The sequence below is a fragment of the Thermobia domestica genome, unplaced genomic scaffold, assembly GCF_964235325.1.
Source record: "Thermobia domestica unplaced genomic scaffold, izTheDome1.hap1.1 HAP1_SCAFFOLD_128, whole genome shotgun sequence".
Lineage (NCBI taxonomy): Eukaryota > Metazoa > Arthropoda > Insecta > Zygentoma > Lepismatidae > Thermobia > Thermobia domestica.
Genome location: NW_027655893.1, coordinates 329,969 through 352,032, shown reverse-complemented (window position 1 = coordinate 352,032; position 22,064 = coordinate 329,969). Strand labels below are relative to the sequence as shown.

Here is a 22,064-nt window from a genome sequence, read left to right as displayed (position 1 = left end):
TAAATAGCTTAGAGATCTTAAACACATTTTCTTCTTCTCCAAGGAAGAGGACTCATTTCCAAAAGCTATTCCTGAAATGAATAAATATGTAATTATTAAGTAAAATTGACAAGTTAAGAAAGAACTTTTGGTGAGAAAGTAATTGAACTTTGATGTTAAGAAATAATTAAAAATTCACGTGTTAACCAATTATAAAATGGCATTAATTTAGCGATATTGCACACAATTTTATTTTGTAATCACACACACACACACACACACACACACATATATATATATATATATATATATATATATATATATATATATATATATATATATATCACGGTTTATCTTGAAAACTCTTAAACTAATAGAATGAAAACACATAAACTTCCCAAGACACTCAAATCTTAGCAGGAGTACATTAGTTGGCATCTCTTTAATAATACCAGTTAATAGTGTAGACAATCAATCATAAATTGGTATTTTTGTAATGGGACTCTCTGAGGTTTTACACATTTCCAAGCAACATATTAAACTAAACTTTGTTATTGCACTTACTTGGTGGTATAGTATCAAACGCTACTACACATATCGAAATTTTGAAAGCCTCTGCAACCGTAATATCCCAAGAGAGACCAATATGGCAATGATTATTACAGGTAGCTTATTATTAAGTAGTGTGATTCCAATATGAAGAATCTAATATACAGAAAAGAACTTTTAAGGTATAAAGGTATAAGGTATAAAGAAAGGTATAAAAATATAGAGCTTTTTCAAAAGATATCATTTTAAAATAAAACTGATGTGCTAGATCTCACATTTAATTACATAGATGCGTTTCCATAAAGGTAAATCTCACAACGTCGTTTACAGAAGTACATTTCCGACACAATTCTCGACAATTAATGAATAACATAAAATTTGGAAAAATGCTTAAAATTATGATATTGCGATAACTTGTAGTCACAACAAAAAAATGTGATTGCAATATTTATATTATGATATGGGTGCTACAGAAAAACATTAATCGTTGGTATAAGTTCCCAAAATACGCCATTTTATAGCAATATCTGCCTTTGTCTTCCATACACTCCGAACTTTTAACGGACGACTAGATATTTAATTTTCAACGGCTTTATGATCTTTATGCTATTGAACACAATCTGCATAACTTGATGTGATACTCATCTAAACAATTTTTCAAGGTATTTTGGAAAGTATTAAATTTTGAATTTTTCCTGACTTTCTCTATTCATTCAAAATGTATCGCATTATGATCATTACATTCAACACTGAATTATTTTGGATGTGAATTGCTTGGTCCCTCTCATTTGCATTATTACTTATGTATGAACCTCAAAAGTTTGGATGTTTATGATAATCTATTATACACATACCGTGGCACTGAATAATTAATGTAGTACCATAGGTGCTTATTTAAGATGTCAATTTGGAACATATAATCTGATGATGTGTTACGTTGATTTATATATATATATATATATTAAACTGGCAACGCTATTAACTTGGTGATATTGCAGATTATGTCAAAAACTATTCACCTGTTAATATTTGCTTCCTGCAAAATTTCGTCGTTTCTGTAAAGACCCTATTATTTCCCAAGTTACTCTGTTTTAGACAAATGACCAATCGTATATGCGTGTAAATGTTTAGGTTCAGAGTTAAAGGCGCTCATAAGCGTGCAAAAATGCCACACCACATCTTTTACAAACACTAGAAACTGTGGAGTGGTGATCCACACCAACGTAACATCAGTCACAAATACGCCATAGGACAATGTGTATTTCATAAATGTGCAATAGCTGAGTACGGGACTACACGTATCGTATAATTGGCCGAAAAAATTCCAGCGGAATTACGTGATATGTTCTGGATTAAATATTCGACTATAATTTAGGAAAGGTAAAACTTAAAAGTAGAAGAACAATGTGTTGGTGGGTTAGAGACCACCACTAACTCACTTACTCGTGTTTGATATAGTCCATGTTGCAAGGTAGTTCTTCCACACTTTTGGACGACATTAGCTGTTGTACTTTTCACACACGCCTACATATAGTATTTTCTTATTTTTATGTGAGTTATCACTTCTTACAGTTTTTTTCTGATTTCGTTAATTAAAACTTGAATTTTCACTTAATGTATAATATAGTCGAAGGCTGGAATCCATTAGAGACTTATGCCGCTTAGTGAGATCTGATTTGCATGAAGTGGGGAGAACTCGTTAAGTTCGCTCTACTATGTGAGTTTCTCCTTATTGCAGTATTTGGCGAGAAAGGAATAAAACATTCCATTTTTAATTGCTGCATGATAATGATCATGAAGTGCACAGCCACAAGACAAAACTAAGTAGAACTCCTTCTTGACTAAGCGGTTAGTATACGCGCCTTTGACGTGGGAGACCCGGGTTCGATTCCCGGCGGAAGCCTATCTAATTTGGATTCCACGTTAATCTTCAGGTTACGTCTCATATAGCCTCGGTGCTGAATGGAAAGTAAAACTCAAAATCTAATAATCTCGAGAACATAAAACTCGAAAAGTGCCAATAGAATGAATGAAGTTATATTTTGCCAAGGGCTAACCCGGATGCGATGGAGATAAAAGGGAAGCGCTTAAGAACATTAACCATATGTGCTGGAAAAGTTGTTACCTGTCAGAGCTCTCAATTATTTCCAGTACTTGGTAGATGAACGTACCTCTAAGTGTATTACAGATTTTGATCCAGTTGTGCAATTTGTATGCTTTGAGTAAATTACAGACGGTCTGCTGGAGTTGTCAGTGATGACTTAAGGCTCTCGCGTGCCGAGTATGTAAGTATTCTTGAAAATTGGCGAGAACGTTTTATAAGTGAAAAATATTGGAGAGGTAAATGTGGTCGATAAAGGGTTAATTGAAGACGTTTTGGCAAAACCCCATCAATTCCAAAAAGTGTAAAGGAGATAGCTTCACAGAGGTTGCTTCAACTTGGCACATATATACTCGACCAAAAATAAATCGACACGTGTTTCTATCTTCTTTCGAAAACTAGTTGAAGAGGACAAAGACCCCTTTTCAAAACTAGGGTCCCATGATTAAAAGGGTCGCATTAAGAAACGAAACTCTGACGATGCAAAGATGACTTCAAAGTAGGAAATATAAATTTTATCGTTTCTGCGAGAAAGGTCTTGCAGAGGGCAATGGCATCCATCGAAATGACAAATTTGCCGAGATTAGTGCAGTCGTCCACGAAGTGTGATCCCAAATATTGTTTTCGGAAACCGTGGTATTTATTTTTGATTTAGTACATATGTGCCAAGTTTGAAGAAAATCGGATAACGAGGAACCCTTGGGAAGCTATCACCTTCACACTTTCATTTTTTGGACTTGATGGATTTTGCTCCAAAGTCTTCGGTTGCCTTTCCTTTGCCGTAACTCCAGTACGACGTGTCAATATATTATGTGAATTCACAAATCGATTGTGACAGAAAATAGTTTCCTGGGTATATGACGACCACAAAGATTCGCTAAAACTGCTACTTTATACTTATCTGGAACATATCGCAATAAACGATATTATATTGGAAATTTGTGGAGTAAGCACATTCAGTTGGAGAATGAGGCCAGAGATATTATGGGCAATGAAAATTTGGAAGTTTTGTTTTCCGTATTATGAACGGCAATGGGTCAATCGAGAGGTGGTTGCTCGAACCTTTCCCAAAATTATAAAAAAATCAGTGTGACGAACCTTGTGTATGACAAGGTCAATAACATTATTCACGTTATCGTATGTACAAGTGTTCCTGAGTGGCGGATATCTTTGTTGTCGGTGAAGTACCAATTTTTGGATTTGCAAGCCTTTACGAAAACTAGAGTTGCTGAGGACGTACGAATCAGACGAACACCAAACAAAAACGAATGTTTAGAGGAGATACTGAAGTACACGAAGAACATAAGTATACACTTACTTTAAATAAAATGCAGGGTTGAAAAGCCAATACACGCAATCACTAGAAAAAGTACAGAAAATTACATTTGAACAGGCTTAATTTGGAATGGCATAAATTGAAGGGATCATAAGTCTGGCGCTGACTACTATTGCATGTAAAGAGTCTGCAGAAATATCTACAACTATGACACTACTGACACCGTAGATTTATAGAGGTCCGAAAGTTGAAGTTTGTGATTTTAATGCCATGTTTGGGGCATAATATCTCAGGAGGGCAAAGTGCTAAAAATTGCTGCACAAGTCACAAAGTAATTATGTATGTGAATAAACTATTGCAGGAAAATCATGACTGATATTACGTGGAGAAAAAAGCGAGAACTTGGTAAAAGCGCGAAGAAAGCACTAGTTCTACGATTGTAGTGGCCCGGAAATATTTAAATATTTTGATATGGCTGATGCTATATCTCAAACCTACACATGGTTCAGCAATTAGGACCGCGTTTGTTTCTGTTCAGTTTCGCAAAAGATTGTGAGTGGAGTTTGTTCCATCCTTCTAGCTTCATGATCATTGCCACGTCTACAGGGTGGAAAATTTACCTTGACCATCCGCTATAACGGACAAACAAAAAGAGAAAGAAAAACGAAAGTTTGCACAAAGCAAGTACGAGGAGGAGGATATCTATATATGTATTAAACAGAAATACTCAACATACAGTGTTGACAAACCAACATAAAGTTTTATTCTTTTAAATGGCACTACGTCATATTATTACAAATTTCAAATCAACGTATCAAACGTAAACTTATACTTTTATTATCCAGTGTTGCAAACTAAGGATGCTATAATATCACAAACATTCGAAGTTCGGAAGTATCTAACGCAAATACAGCAGTACGGACATGCAGAGGATAATGCACATCGAAAGCACTTTAGTATTGGAAAAAAATGGACATGGTATGACTTGTTTTGGAATGAATAGTTACAAAGTTACCAGGCCTTGAAAATTTTAAATTTTTGAAAGACATCTAGTTACTTGTATGGTTTGTAATGGGTGTGTAAATTATTTTGCCTTCACAGCAAATCGATATCACAAACAGTTCCGAAGATATGATAACATTGCTGAAGTTTGCAACACTGCTAAAATCGTGTAAATGCGAGAACTTGTTGTAAGTATAGCTACTAAAAGCTGTTGCTGTTATGCTATAAAGGAGATAGGAAACTACAATCATTTTAAATATTTTCCACAAATACGCCATTTTCAGCAGGATAAGAGAATTAGATGTAACCCAACATTGTGAACACATTAACTTCTGTAACTCGGATTGGATTTCAATGATACTTTGCTGATACATTAAGTGCCTTGAAAGCGCGATCAAGTTTGACAATGGGTGTTGTCGGTGTAAGAGGGAGCTAATCCCCTCATCATATAGAAGTGGCAATGATCACGGAACTAGAAAGACGGAACAAAGGCCACTCGCAAGTTTTGCACAACTAAACACAAACAAAAACGGGCCTGCATGCTGAAACCATGGGTAGTATTGGAGATATAGCATCAATCATATCAAAATATTTAAACATTTCCAAGATATGACCATCGTCATACGCCTGCTTTCTTCGTGTTTTTACTATACACTTACATTTTTCTCCATGTAACATCAGTCATGATTTTCCTGCAATAGTTTATTCACATACAGAATTACTTTCTGGCCTAAGCAGCAATTTTTAACACTTTGCCCTCCTCAGACATTATGCCAAAACATGGCGTTAAAATCACAAACTTCAACTTTGGGACCCCCATAAATCTACGGTGTCAGTAGTGTCATAGTTGTAGATATTTCTGCAGACTCTTTACATGCAATAGTATTCAGCACAAAACTTTATGCCATTCCAAATTACAGCCACTTCAAAAGTGTAATTGCTTGTACTTTTTCTAGCGAATTCATGAAATTAAATGAAATCTTTGAGTTTTACGTCCCACGGTTATGTCGGTTTGGCTAAAGGAGACGGTGATGATGAGTTATGAATGTAATGGTGGAATGAAGAAAGTGGGAGAAAACGGGAGAACCCCGAGAAAACCCACGCACACGGTGTTTGTCCACCACAAAGTTTACTTGGCGGGGGCTGGGTTCGAACCCGGGATCCCAAGCACTAGAGGTGAACGCTCTACCACTGAGCCACTGCGGCCCCTAGCGAATTCATGTATTGGTCTGCAACCATGTATACTTATTTAAAAGTAGGAGTATGTATTCTCCGTGTACCTCAGCCCCTCCTCTAAACATTCGTTTTTGTTTGGTATTCATCTGATTCGTACGTCCTCAGCAATTGTAGTTTCCGTAAACGTTTGCAAATGCAAAAATTAGTATTCATCCGACAACAAAGATGACCGCCATTCAGAAACACTTGTACATACTACAACGTGAATAGTTTTATTGGCCTTCTCATACATAAGGATCGTTACACTCAAATTTGTATAATTTTCGGAGATCGTCGAGCAAACATTTCGCCATTTTTGGAGCACTGCAGATGGACTGACCCCTATTCAAGTTTATATCTGTCATGATAACCAAGTTTCGAAAGTTAACAAAAATAAATTGAAAGAAGTGAAATGGAATGACATGGCCTGGTCAGATGCAGATGGTCGTAGGTGTAAGACAAAGTTGCTGGAAATACGTACAAACGACTAAGTTCACAGTCTGCTTTTGAAGAATTGCAACGCCATGATGGTATTCGATGTCTATGCCACCGTTTGGTCGTTAAGGTAATTTTGTGTAATTGATGCTCACGAGTTGATAGTTCGGAAATTGGCGTGTATAGTTAGATGTGAGGAAAGTTTAATTAAGCAAATAGCTACTCGCTTATCCTTCAAATAAAAGATGTTCAAACAGAAGTTCATATTCAAGTTAGGAACATATATTAGTAAAAACAAATATGAGAATCATCATGTACAGAGCAAAGTTATTCATTGTACAGTATAGGTGTAACATGAAAATATACAGTCGGTCCATCATATTTATAAGTTTAATTGGAAGACGTTGCGTGCACCATACCCAACTTGTAATATGCGACGTTTAAGGAAGAGATATATTTTTGTAGATATAGAAATAAAGAAACTGAAAAGTTGTAACAGCCTCTGTGATCGAAGGAGCAAAACCTTGTGCTTGTCCAAATTTAGAATTGTGCATAGGAACTACAAGTTCTGGTTTTGACTGGGATTTGCAGCTGTTCCTATAGGGATTTGCGCACTAGCAGGTAATTTGCCATTGTAAACACTATAGGCACTCATGTTCTTTCTTACATCCTGCTATGGGATGATTGTTAAATAGCTGGCATTATTAGCGCCTGATTGAGAGTGGTTTGGATGTACGGGAAGGTTACAATCTGTGTTACCCTCCATAGACATATGCCCCTTCAAATAGTAAAGCGTCGGTTCTATCATGCGAATTAGCTGACGTTCTGAACATATTTCTTGGCTCCTGGTTATTACGGTTACGAAGGCCTTTGTGCATTGTGACTTTCGAGTTTCACTTCTCTTTGGCTTTGTCATCCCTGAAGATTGGATCTACACCACAAACTACAATTAACAGTGAAAAGTGTTTCTGTTGTGGCGGGGGCTGCTTTGCTATCTAGGTTAAAGTCTTAAAACTATGGATCCAGCACTTCTGAATCTCAAAGGGCTCTTTCTGTTACAGGACAAGGCTAAGCTAGTGTGACCCGGGACACCACCCTACAAATTTGATGGAAAACACTATAGCATTCGCCATACTCCCAGAACATTGCACCGTCAGATTATCAACTGTTGTATTTATTGGACTATCTGTTTGGAGGTTGCCTGTTTAAATCCTTAGTAGAGATGCAAAATACACTTGATGCCTTCTTAGCTTCAAGGCCCAATATGTTTATTTGCAAATGAATCCATGATCTTCTAGCACGTTGGCAGAAAGTCGTCGCTGCTGATGGGTACTATTTTTGATCTTCAAGGTACACTCATGTCCAAAATGATTGTCGCATATCTATAACTGTCTTGTTATGGGAATATAACTTGATAATGATTTTGCAGGGTACTTTTAATACTGATAGTATGTGTATAATCGGGAAAGATGTATTTCTGTAAATTTCATAGGAAAATAATTATAACTACGAAAATTAGAATGAATAAAAAAATTGTTGCTAAGTGGACAAGAAAGTTTTATTTTCGTTTTAATGTTCTTATTTAGTGATCTTTTGACATGAAATTTGCCATATACATATCTTTGCCGATTATGCACTTACTAACATTATAAGAAATACCGGGCGAATTCGCTGTCAAATTATATTCCTAGACAATAATTTTGGGCGTGGAAGAAAAAGTGACAACACTCTTGGTTACCTTTGCATATATATATATATATATATATATATATATATATATATATATATATATATATATATATATACAGGGTGTTAATGAACTATACCGACAAACATCAAAATAAGAGAAAAAGTTCATATGGACCCATTGTGAAAAGTATATATTTTCAGAGCCAGAGCACTCCAAAATCAAGAAAGGGCCAAATTTCAACAGGCTCTATTTCGAATTCGAGAACCTGTGGATGCTGGTCCTTATCAGCGTAAAGGAAGCGACTGATACACAATCCAAAAGTGCATATTTCAACAATGTTAATAGGTGTCCAGGATATTCTCTACAGGATGTAATTCTCAGATATGCTCCTAATAGTGTTTTTAGATATACCCTGATTTCAAGGAGGGTCCAAAGTAGGTATGCCTTGACAAAAATGGACATCCAGTGCTTCAGAGGGAAGTTGAAAGTTTTAGGAACCGGCAGTTCCATGTTTTTTGTGTTCAGAATAACGTTTCATTAGGTATTCTTTCACGGTACATTTCCGTTTTCTTCCCTTATAAGTGACAGAAAACATCGCAGAATGAGTTTTCCCGAGTACGAGAGACCGCTCTGCTGACGATCCTTAACACTTCCGACATCGCGCCAAATGATTTCATCTTCCCTGCTATCAACACTTATCGTTTGAATACTTTGGACCAACCATAAAGTCAGAGCATATCTCAAAATTCGATTAATGGCATGTCTGGGAATCTCATGCTGCAGGGAGTACCATGTGCACCCGTTGAACATTAATTTAATGTGCATTTTTGGATTGAATATGCATTACTTCCTTCACGCTGAAAGGACCAACATCCACAGTTTGTCAAATTCAAAATAGGGCCAATTAAAATTTGGTTCAATAGGGCCAATTAAAATTGCACAGCCCTTGCTCTGAAACTATGCACTTTTCCAAGCAGGTCTAAATGAATATTTCCCCTTATTTTGATGTGAGGAATCACCTCTTAAAGTTTGTCTGTATAGTTCATTAACACCATATATATATATATGGGTAATTCTCAATTTAGCGGCAAAATTGAGGAATAAAAGTGCCAAAAAATATATATATTTTAATACCATTCATTTTCTTTCAATAAGTTCAGATACAATGATAAAGTTCTTCTCGGGCAATCAGCCAGGTCAAAACTGGTGGATAGGCCAACGTTTCAAGAGCTGTCATCGTTCTCATCATCAGGGCAATTATGTAGAGGTCAACGGATATAAGTAATATATATCTGGACTGGCGAAAATGCTGGTTGCTGATTGGCTGAAAATGCTGGTTCCTGATTGGCTGATTCAATCTGAGAACTGGAACTGTGATTGGCTGGCTATGTTCCCTAGTCCGTGGTACTGATTGGCTGAGGCTTATCTGGATGTTCGTGTGTCGTTTTCTTCGTGAGCATCATGTGAAAAATTCATCCGACTTCGTGAATATACTAAAAACAATACGCACAGCTCCAGGAGACCTTCTAGTCAGCTTTGATGTGATTTCATTGTTCACCAAGGTTCCAGTTCAAGATACGTTACTCCTACTTAGTGACCACTTCACACCGGAAATTGTGGAATTATTCAGAATCACCCTAACTTCAATATACTTTCTATATGATGGACAGTACTATGAACAGACGGATGGAGTCGCCATGGGATCACCACTTTCACCAGCAGTTGCGAATTTCTTTATGGAATATTTTGAGCAAAAAGCATTAGAACTGACACCTTTCAAGCCATCATTGTTTTATAGATTCGTAGATGATACGTTTGCCATCTGGCCTCACGGGGAGAAGACACTGCATTTGTTCCTAGAATTTCTTAATAAACAACATAGTAACATCAAGTTCACAATGGAGATTGAAAAGGACGGATGCTTGCCATTCCTGGACATTCTCATCCGCCGGAAGCCCGATGGTAGTCTCAGCCATAGCGTCTACAGGAAACCTACTCACACTGACCTCTATCTCAATGGCAACAGTTTTCATCATAAGTCACAGCAAAACACCGTCACCAGCACACTAGCACATAGAGCGAAAGACATCTCAGACGACGAATCCCTCCCTCGGGAACTGGATCATCTCAAGTAGACGCTACTCCAGAATAATTACAAGAAGCATGATATCAGTTTGGCCCTGAAAAGGACTTTTCTGAACAGAGGAAATCCAAAGAAGAAACTGAAGAACCATTGAGTACAGCAGTTTTACCATACACTGGACAACCTTGTGCAAAGATCTCCCGGATTCTGAAAAAAAAAACACAACATTAAGACCATACACAAGCCGCCACCAAAAATCAGAAACTTACTTCGCCCGATCGAAGATGACTTGGGCTTAAAGACACCAGCGTGTATCGCATACCCTGTGAATGCGGAAAGGCTTATATAGGACAAACAGGACGCACCATCTCTTGCCATAGTTCATGAACCGAACAACGTTAATAGAGACTCTGGATTTCAAATCATCCCCCTGTGGAACACGGTCATCAGTACCACAGCAAAGAAAACGACACACAAACATCCAGATAACCCTCAGCCAATCAGTACCACGGACTACGGAACATAGCCAGCCAATCACAGCTCCAGTTCTCAGATTGAATCAGCCAATCAGGAACCAGCATTTTCAGCCAATCAGGAACCAGCATTTTCGCCAGTCCAGAGTATATACTACTTATATCCGCTGACCTCTACATAATTGCCCTGATGGTGAGAACGATGACAGCTCTCGAAACGTTGGCCTATCCACCAGTTTTGACCTGGCTCATTGCCCGAGAAGAACTTAATCATATACGCCTCCAGGAAAGCTTCAACTCTTACTTCAAGTTCAGATACAGTTTAGAAGTATGTTTTGATACTGTAGCATATAATCCATGGATTGATATTTATGTCACTGGTTATTAGATATTTATAGAAAAGGTGTCTCTAGAAATAATTTATATTATTATATTATTTTGTACCGAAAAAGCTGTTTCGTTCTTGCCTATTCTTTTGTTTTTTGTTGGTTATGCCCTCTGGTGTGACGTACTAGCACGACGGATGAGCTCTCTATAGGTGGCCATAGTTGTGCTCGAACGTTCGAGGGAGGAAGTATAATGGTTGTGTTTCGCTACTCTTATCATGTTTTATGGTCGAGTTATTATATCAAAAAGGTTATTCTATATACATAATCTACGAGTGATATTCGAAGTATAATTCTGTTGAAGATGTGAACCTTGCAACACATCTTTTAACAAATCAGCGGCTGCTCGCTTTCCCTCGTCTCGTAGATAAAACATTGACAAGGTAGTCGCCTCTTCTACTGACACATCACCTTTCATTTTTTTTTTTTTTTTTTTTGTATTTTTCGCCTTTTCGAGTGCTCACTACTTGCCTCGAAACTCTTTGAAAGGTGCAAAGGACACGCTGCAACGTTCGGTTTTATCTCGAATTTTGTATCTAGCCATTCCGAATGTTTCACTAGAAATTTGTTTCTTGTGTGATCTGCTGCTTTCCAATATTTGTGTAGCGTTGCACAAAAGTTAGCTACCTTTGAAGTTAAAAGTTCTTCGTCGATTACACCTGTGTTCAGATTTTGTATATAGGCGACAAGATAATTCCTTGTGGCTCTTGTAGTTGGCCCCTGTGAGTTAGTTTGCTTTCTCCACTGCTCAAAAAGAGTCTTAAAAGTAATAAATGCTTCCATGATCAAATAATAATAATAAAAAAGATTTATGTCACACAGTTTTTAACACTAATTATACAAAGTCAATTACATATCATTTTCCTCAACGGTTTTCAGCTATAGGCTGCATTATACCCATTTATCTAACACCGGCGGCGCACGGCGGCAACGAAACTCACTTCACTGCACTTAATGTTGACAAAACAAATTGAAAAGGTCGAACCTTTTTGCATTAATAGGCACTTTTTTTCTCAGCCTAATAATTACGAAATGTAAACAAAAACACTATATGTTTGCATCACTCTGCCACCCTTTAAAGCAACTTAACAAAAATGCAAACTGATTACACAAATTATAAGCTTTAGGAACTTATTAACTAACGAAAATCGCAAAACGCTTACATTCGACTCGTAAACGACAAGCCACAGTCACAACAACTATGAAATTCATGACTAAGCGAACGCATCATTCGTTGCTCTTTCTTTCAGTGACAGTGGCGCCATCCGGCGAAGATAAGAAAACTTAAAAATGTACAGAATTATTCAGGTATATAATAAAGAAACACTTTTAGCACAAATTGTGCCTAAGAATTTCATTTCTATTTTTTCGTTTTTGTCCACCTAGAATTTGATTCTGGACCAGTGTGCATCGCCCCCTTGCAGTGCTTGTTAAAGCAATTATATATGAAAACTATGTTGAAGGAGCAATTGATACTTGTTCTACAGTTAGTTTGATTGACAATGCATTAATAAAATTGTTGGAGAATAAAAAAGAAAAAGAAAAAAGAAAGTTTTGTTGGTTCGGGAATAGACGGGAGAACAGTGACTATTAATGAATCTGTGGAAATAACCATCCGGATTGACTCTGTTACTATGAATATCACATTTTTCATTCGCCCTTGTTTGTCTCCAAAATTTATATTGGGCATTGATGCCGTTAAAGCTAATCATATGGTCATCGATACGGTGAACGACGTAGTGATATTGAAGGATGGAGAAATGCGTGCCTCTATATTTTATAAACGTTACATATCAAGTTCAAACATTAATGAGTCTTCTAAGTCTTTTGTTACTGAACCAGTCCAGCGGAACCGGAGGGGGAGGATCGATTTGTTTTGGCCCACGTCTAATCCGAAAAGGTGGCTCCAGAGGGAGGTCATTAATGGAATCCAGGGAGCAGTAGGAAGTCGTGGTGTGATGCTGAGAAACGATGATCCACTGGTTCATGCCTTGGTTGATAGTACGAGTTCGGCGAGTCGGTCCCCGGTCGCGGGATCGAGCCAGAAATCCAGTCATCAGAGAATAGTAATCGAAGAGTCGTTTTTGTCTACTGATGGTACCCTGGCTTACGCAAGAGGAGAGCCACCTGCTGTAGATCCTCAATTGGATAATCCGGAGGGAGATCTTCAACATTATGTAGAGCAGTTATATGCTTCGTACTCCGATGTTTTTCCGAAAAGGTAGGCACAGTACATAACTATACCTTAGATATTCATCTAAACGATGTATCACCAATACGGTTAAAACCTTATCATTTGCCCCGCCAAGACCAGAAAGAGCTTGATAAAATTTTGGATAATTTATTAAAATATAACATAATAGAAAAATCAACGAGTCCATGGGCATTCCCTGCCTTTTTGGTGGGTAAAAAGACGGGAAATAAGAGACTTATAATCGATTATTCTAAATTGAATAAAAGGTTAAATATTGTTTCTCAGCCTTCTCCCATTATGGAGGACGTTCTTTCGGCTTTGAGCAAAGGAAAAGTGTTTTCCGTGGTCGATATGTCTTCAGCGTATGCACAATTATTATTGTCAGAACGTTCAAAAAATACTTCTTTTGTAACTCATCGCGGTAGCTATATGTACCGAAAGTTACCTTTTGGATTAACAATGGGTAGTTATGCTTTAATGGAAGTGCTTAATAAGTTATTGTATGGGTTGAAGGATGAAGGAATTGCATATTACTGTGATGATATAATTATTTTAGTAAAAGTGTAGAACATAAAGTTTTGCTAAAGAAGGTACTTACTATTTTCCGTAATAATGGGATCACAATATCACCAACTAAAAGTTTATTGTTTCAAACCAAGATAAATTATTTAGGATTTGTGATTTCAAATGGGAACTTGGAAATAGATCCTAAAAGAATTGATGATATACGAAATTTACCTCCGCCAAAAAATCGAAAAGCTTTAATATCTTTGGCAGCAATTCTCCAAATTTATGGGAAGTTTGTTGAAGGGTTTAATGAAATCATGTATCCTATACATAAGTTGCGCAGTATACGGACAAAATTTGTTTGGAAGTCGGAGCAGCAGGCCACTTTAGACAAAATAAAGGAGTTGTTTGAGACTCAGATTGTCTTAAAGTTACCGGAAGTTCATAGTGCGGATGGATGTTAGCACTAGGGCCCTTAGCGGGGTCGTCGAACAAATGGATAGCGCCGGGAATATTACGACTGTGAGTTTCTATTCGCGAATTCTTAAGCCAGCGGATCTTCATAAGAGTGTGTATCATCTTGAGTTGCAGGCTGTGGTAGAAACTCTTGAACGACATAAATTGTATTTACGTAATTGATTTGATCTTTTGATTGATAACCAGGCATTGGCGTATGCCTTAAGTAATGTAAGGCGGATGAAAAAGTATGGCAGCTTATTGTATAGGTTAGCATACTTTAATTTTGATGTTAAACATTTGTCATCAGTCCAAAATATCGGTGCAGACTTGATTTCACGGATTTATGATTCTTTCAATTTTGATATTTATGATATCACTTTAGGTGAGGAAGAAATTAAGAAAAATTTGTTAAATATAAATTTCTGGAATAATCCCAATTCTTCTATTTCCATAAAGGAACATCAGTTGCGGGATCCTGAATATTTACAGATTATTGAACAATTGCAGCGAGGCAAGGACGTTAAATCGTTCAAATTGGTTAATGGTATTCCTTTGCAAGAAAACAAAGGCTAATATTCATCCATTTAAGATATATGTTCCGAACGCTCTTAGGCGTATGATTATGGATTTGTACCATAGTGACCCACTATTGCGGTCACATCTAGGTGTTTATAAATTAATCAATAGAATCGCCATGAGATACACGTGGGATCGGATTTTTAAGGACGTTCATTATTATATTACTTCGTGAAAATTATGCCAACGCGCGAAAGCGAGTAATGTTACCCTGCGGGGAGAGTTAATCTCTGATTTAAGCAAAATTATTAATTCCCATTGGGACATTGATACCTTTGGTCCTCTCCTAAGAAGTAGTGCTGAGCGATGCATATTGATAATAGTTGATAAATGCAATACATTTTTAATGTTGGAGTCTCCCACGGAATTGAAAAGTTCTCTTGTTATTAGAATATTACGTAAATTGATGAACCGACACGGTTATATTCATATTCTTTCCCATGACAATGCGTCAATTTTTACATCCCAGATTTTTCGTGATTTTCTTGCGGGATTGGGGATTTGAGATTGTCGGGTATCACCTAATTTTCCAGCGGCGAATTCAGCGGAACGTCCGATAAGAGTAATTAAAGATATTGTGAAAGCATATGTTCATGATAAACAGGAACATTGGAATAAGATGTTGGGAGAGAAAGAATTCTCTTTGAATAATTCTATCCCGAGGAGACACGTGTTTCTCCCATGGAGATGAAATATAATTATAACGTCAATGATCCCTTAGACGTGAAATGGAGGATCGATATTTTATTTCAAAATAAAGCAGATCCCGATGCTTTACAATGTGTTATTCAAAATATGGAGCGAGCGTGGCAACGTCAAAAACGGATGTATGACCAAAATAGGGTCCCCACTGATTATCAGGTAGGGCAGAAAGTTCTTTTAAAATCCCAACTGAAATCTTCACTGACAGATAAGATTAATAAAGGATTATCTATGAGATGGTCTGAACCGTTCGAGATCATTAAGCTGTTGACGAACAACACATTACTCGTTCGGAATGTAGAAAATCCGAGAGATGTGAGAAGAACGCATGTGGCGTCAGTAAAGATGTTTCGTGAGAGGAGGTCTGTACCGTGAATTTTTGATACTGTACTGTTACTAACATAGAGAGACCCATCAGTATTGATATAAGAGTAATATTGAAATTTTCAGCAAACTGTACATAATTATATTTATATGTATGTAACTTGTTTTTGGTGGTTTCGTACTGTTTTTCTTTTCTCTATTTATGTACGGTGGCCACCTGCTAATCTAGTTATGTTTGCTCGGCTTCTTGTTTTGTACCTTGTCTCCATTTGTTGTGAACGTAATTGGAACCCATGATTTCTTCGTGTGTTTATGAATTACTGGAAGGAGGATATGAAATGAAATTTGAAGCTCGGATACATGCATTTGTATTCATGTTATTTTCGTCAAATATTGTTTTATGTTATTAAAATATGTTTGGAGATTATACCTATATCAGAATTTATTTTGCACTTAAAAAGAAATAAGGATATATTGAAAGTTTAAAATTTCCATAGGAATTATTATTTATTAACATATTATTTGGATCTTACGATTCTAATTTGTGTCTGGTTATAATGATAATTAACGATTTCTGACACTTTTGCAAATAGTTTAACTAGTTGGATCCACGGTGAATTCGGATGGACGTATGTGGATTGATGATTATTTTGCTCATTTTCTAAACTTTTCCTAATAAGAGTGATTTTGTATGGTTGATCTAGGGGAATTTTTTTAAATTCTTAGTATGAGTGTTTGGATGAGTATTTGTTCATTTCTTTTCTATACTAACATTTTTCTAATATCATCAACAATCTGTAATTCTCTTTATTACTCGATTCGCTCGCTTTCAAAAAAGTTTTTTGTTTGCGAGTGGGCCGGGGCGAGGGTGTAACTTATAATCCATGGGTTTTACGGATTTTATGTCACTGGTTATTAGATATTTATAGAAAAGGTGTCTCTAGAAATAATTTATATTATTATATTATTTTGTACCGGAAAAGCTTTTTCGTTCTTGCCTATTCTTTTGTTTTTGTTGCTTATGCCCTCCGGTGGAACGTACTAGCACGAAGGATGAGCTCTCTATAGGTGGCCATAGTTGTGCTGGAACGTTCGAGGGAGAAAGTATAATGGTTGTGTTTCGCTACTCTTATCATGTTTTGTGGTCAAGTTATTATATCAAAAAGGTTATTCTATGTACATAATCTACGAGTGATATTCGAAGTATAATTCTGTTGAACTTTAAAATTCAAATGTATTCATGAAGTTTAAAGTGGAGTGTTGTAATCTCATGTCGGCTAGTTGTTCTATTTGATAGCACGGATTGGCTTAATAAGGCAGGGAGGTACGTAAGTTATATGCTTTTCCTTCCTTTATCATATTATTCTTACATTTAAAGGGCAGTTTGCCATTTTGTTAGTTTTAGGCACTTTGCCTATAGCTTTTCTACGTTTTTCTCAATTGAATTAGATTCCTGCATTATTACCAATCTGCGTGACTAATTACAACAGGTTAGCTGTTACTGAGGCAGAATAGTTTACGTTGTTAATTGGATAATAGTCTAAGATTGAATCTATTTAAATTCTTTTTCCGCTATCACGAAGATCATAATGCAATACTGATTGTTGAATTGTTAAATATATGTTGATTATTGGGTTCTTAAAAGTTTAAATATACTGTTTGAATTTCTAAAGAAGATCGGTTGTACGAGTATTATTTTATGAACTCAAATCCTACTACTACTATTCAGAGATTTATTTTCATAGTATTGCTTGTTAGCAGCAATAATAGATTACGTATCCTTTCTATATTTCAGTGTGGAATTACGAAACCACTAAAATTTATATCGGGAGAACCGATCGATGTGTTTTCCTCTCCCACCCATACATATACGCTAGTTTTCGAATCTGAGCTTATATATGATATAATTAAAATTGCTAAGATACCGAAATTAGCGTAATATAAGTATGGTTACAATACTAAGCAGAGCTTAATCTGCATAACTTTAGTTTTTTAAAGAATATTGTTTGTTTTCACTTGAAATATGAATCCATGCTAATGACATTTTTCCATGCTAATGACAAAGAACACCCAATAGCCGATAGTAATTGGTGTGCTATGTGATTTTGCAAATAGTAATAGTTAGAAATTTACTCCTTGGTTAATTACTGTCGTAGGTGTCAATTTGTGTTGTAATTTTCATTTTTCTTTGCTGAAGTTTAAATTAAAAATTACAGCAAAAATTTACACCCATGTCCAAAACTAATTAGAAACTGCATTTCTTACTAAGACTATTTGCAAAATCAGAAGTAAATAAAGTTTGATATTAAGGGGATCTGATTCTTCTTCGCTTAGGTTTCTAACTCTCCATTTTAAAACATGCAAATTTTAATATGGTAATTTCTAACAATGTATTACATGTAATGACTTGACATTTTTAATACAAATACACAAGACCCAGATAAATCCAACCACGGTCTCCAATTTACGTTACATGCGTTAGATTAATTGCAATATATTCTTCAGTAACTTTGGCAACAGAGAATAAAAAGTATGCTGCAGAGGGGAGAGGGTTGACCATCTGTTCAAGCTGCTTTTAATGTGATTCTAACTTCTCAGTGGTTAGAATGGTCTGGACTGGAAAAGCCCAAAACCACTTCTTTCTTCCTTTCACGGTTTGTTTGTTTCTTCCACCCCCTGCAGTCACAAGAAGAAAACTTGTTTCAGAAGTAGCAACAAGCAAAACTGAATGACGCCACAGATGGATTAAAGGGAGGGGCGGTCACTCCCTCCGAGAACATTTGAATACTTTGAATAATCGGAGTAAGAAACTAGAAATTGCGTAATCTAAGAAGAAAAGTTTGTTGAAGTATACAGATCAAGACGCATTTCAAGTGTCACAGCATTGTACTCTCCTCCCCTCCCCTCCCAATTCTCTTCTGAAGAAGTTCTTTTTGTTTCTCTGTTCCATATTAGCCTTTATACTTACACTTTCACTATCCAGTATTGATTTTGACCTTACCATCTGCACAGCAAGGCAAGTAAGGTTTAAAAGTCCTTCCTGCCCTTTTTTCTGCCCCCTTTTTAAAAATTGCTAATTATAATAAAATTTATCGAAAGCAATTCATCCCAACGATAAAGACTTATACACATTCATTATTGCAATCTTAAAATAAACTCGCTGTCTGTCGCGTATGCTAGCGATCTAATATATACGAATAGATGAAAAGTTAGTTTGAAGCCTTATGTATTGTTTTTCTGTAAGTCCGAATTCATACTTGTTTCTATTGTTGCATCGACAAAAGTGAGTGCCAAATCGATTTAGGCTCGTTGGTCTTTGAGAGGTCCCTAAAGATGCAAGGTCGTGGGCAGTCACCCACCACTTGAAACGCCTCTGCACTAGAGGTCTGCACGTTCTTGGGCCTACAAAGCATGTATCACTTCGGACCCGGGAGGGGTTCAGGCAGTAACGTCATTTCAGATTTGGCTTGGGGGGGCAAGACCCCTTGATATATGTAAAATTTCGCGTTTTTCACTGACTTACTACTATTCTATTCATAAAATCTATATAAATCTCAAACTCAGGAGGGCAAATGCCCTTCCCTGCCCCCCTAAATGACGCCCCTGGGTTCGGGCTGTGAATTTTAAAATATACAACCATATTTCTCGGACTTTTTCGGGTCTAACTTTGTAAATATAGTGTAAAACGATACAAATTACACCGTTCTTTCTGTGGGACTTTTAAAACACAACTGCAAAATCAAACCTCGAATTGCTGTAAATAAAAATACAATTTTGCATTAATAATTAAGTTTCTGTAATTCGGGTTTATGTCGGGCTCATTTGATTATCACAGAGCTCAGTCCGGGCTCGGGCCTAAATGCTAAGACATATTTCGGACTCGAGTCGGGCCTCACATTGTAAATTCACGGGCCGGGCCCGGGCTGAAAATTCCGACCCGTGCAGACCTCTGCTCTGCACCCGCACACATTCCTTCCTAGTCCAGAAAGTCTCGCCCCCTCCGCATCGTCAATAATGGTAAATTTGTTCCACGTATATTTGCTTATTATTATAAGAGAAGTTCAAACCAGAACTCTAAAATTTGTTCGTTATCTGGGGCAATGTCAGTAATGCAAATTAAGAAAGATATGTGTAATATACAAATGTCAGAAAAACTTGATATCAATTTGAATAGACCTTTTACGTAATGTTTATTTTAGAAATAATAAAGTTGTGCAAATATATCGAGGCATCTGAAATTTAATGTTAAATAGTGGCGAGTGAGCCAGAAGGGGCGTGCACTATTCAGTTAGTCAAAGAACTCATATATGTAGCTTGAAAACTACTACTATTAAAACCAATATTGAATTAGAGAAATTTGTAAAAACTAGGATAACTATAGTTGGAAATAGTGTGTGTATTTTTTTAGGAGGAAACCCAGAAGTACATTCTCGATAAAATAATAATAATAATAATGATAATAATAATAATAATAATAATAATAATAATAATAATAATAATAATAATAATAATAATAATAATAATAATAATTTTCCTCACTTCAATCATCGGTTGATGCGCAAGAAGGAAATTTTAAAACTTTTCTCTTCCCTGGGAGAGTTGTTTTATAATTTGATAAGGTCTCTTCTTCGTAACTGCATCTATCCTTGGTCGGGCCGCGGTGGCTCAGTGGTAGAGCGTTCACCTCTAATGCATGGCGTCCTTAGTTCGATCTCAGCTTGCACCAAGTGAACTTTGTGGAGAACAAACACCATGTGTCGGGGTTTTCTCGGGGTTATTCCGTTTCTTTCCACTTTCTGCATTCCACCATTTCCTTCCTTTCTCAACATCACTAGCTCCTTTAACCTACCAGGCATAACTGTGGGAGGTAAAACTTATAGATTTTTCTATCTTTGGTCTTCCACTTCCTGGTTTTTCTTCTGCCTTTTCCTCTATCAACCACCGCGGTGGTCCGATCGGAGTGTCGAATAAGATAGGCAAGCATGCTGTTTCTTCTCTTTCCTATTATCTTCATTATCTGTCGTCCTTCACTAGCTTCCTTTAGTACGTCTTCATTCCTTCCCTTATTATTACTATTATTATTAATTGTTATTATTATTATTATTATTATTATTATTATTATTATTATTATTATTATTATTATTATTATTAATCTTTCCACGGGTACATCTCGCTTTTGTGGCTAGATTCGCCCATTTTAAGGTTTTTTAAACTTTCGCTCTTGATTATAAAAATACATTATACATTATAAAGGTCTATACAAAGAAATGTATAGGTCTACATCCTATAAATAGTATATACACACATTCTATGTTATAAAAATAACATACATCTTACAAAGAGAAATTATCAACGAAATACCTCACTACTATCAACCAACATTTGTACTGTGTATATATTTATATTAATTATATAGACTGTCATGTCTTTTAATCACATAGCTAGCCAGCTTGCCTCACGACGATGGGCAGGCGCCAATAATTTGAACATTTTCTAGCAGGGAATCGAACCTTGAACCAGGCGATGGGGAGTTGAACGCTCTAACCACTAGACTATCTAACCCTATTGAATGACTAAATGCAATGGTTAAAATTCAAATGATTCTACAAAAAACAATTATCAACGAATACATTTCTAACACTAACGACATTTATACTGTTGATATATTTATATTAATTACTTTATGAAAACAGGTAGAATGACTATATATCTAAAATTAAAATGATCCTACAAAAAGCATTTTTTTTTCAACGAAATACGTTACTATTGTCAAACAACATGCTTATTCTGTGTACACGTTGTAATGACTTACATGTTTATTCGAAAAAAAAAATCCTGTTACGATTAGTGGAAAACTAGTAGCGCCATTAGCGGCGTTATGATGAACTATCCTGTACATGATTTGGTGTATAACAGGCGAGCGTCATAATGAAGCTATATTTCAAACTGGGAACATCAGACCTTGATAATGGATTACGTCGAATTACTGTACTAGTTTATGGTTACCTTCGGGTCTACGTTTGTGATATGGAATGGAAGTCAAATTTATAAAACACAATATAAGCATAAAAGTTAAGTGTATGGTTGTTTATTTGTGTATTCAACTCATGTGT

General features: G+C 36.3%; 1 protein-coding gene across 1 annotated transcript; it reads left to right on the top strand.

Moving 5' to 3' along the window:
• Positions 1-9,677: 9,677 nt before the first annotated feature.
• On the top strand, positions 9,678-10,382 carry LOC145676382 (uncharacterized). Its single transcript, XM_081747234.1, has one exon. The coding sequence runs from the start codon at positions 9,678-9,680 to the stop codon at positions 10,380-10,382; it is 705 nt and encodes a 234-aa protein (XP_081603360.1).
• The last annotated feature ends 11,682 nt before the right edge of the window (positions 10,383-22,064 follow it).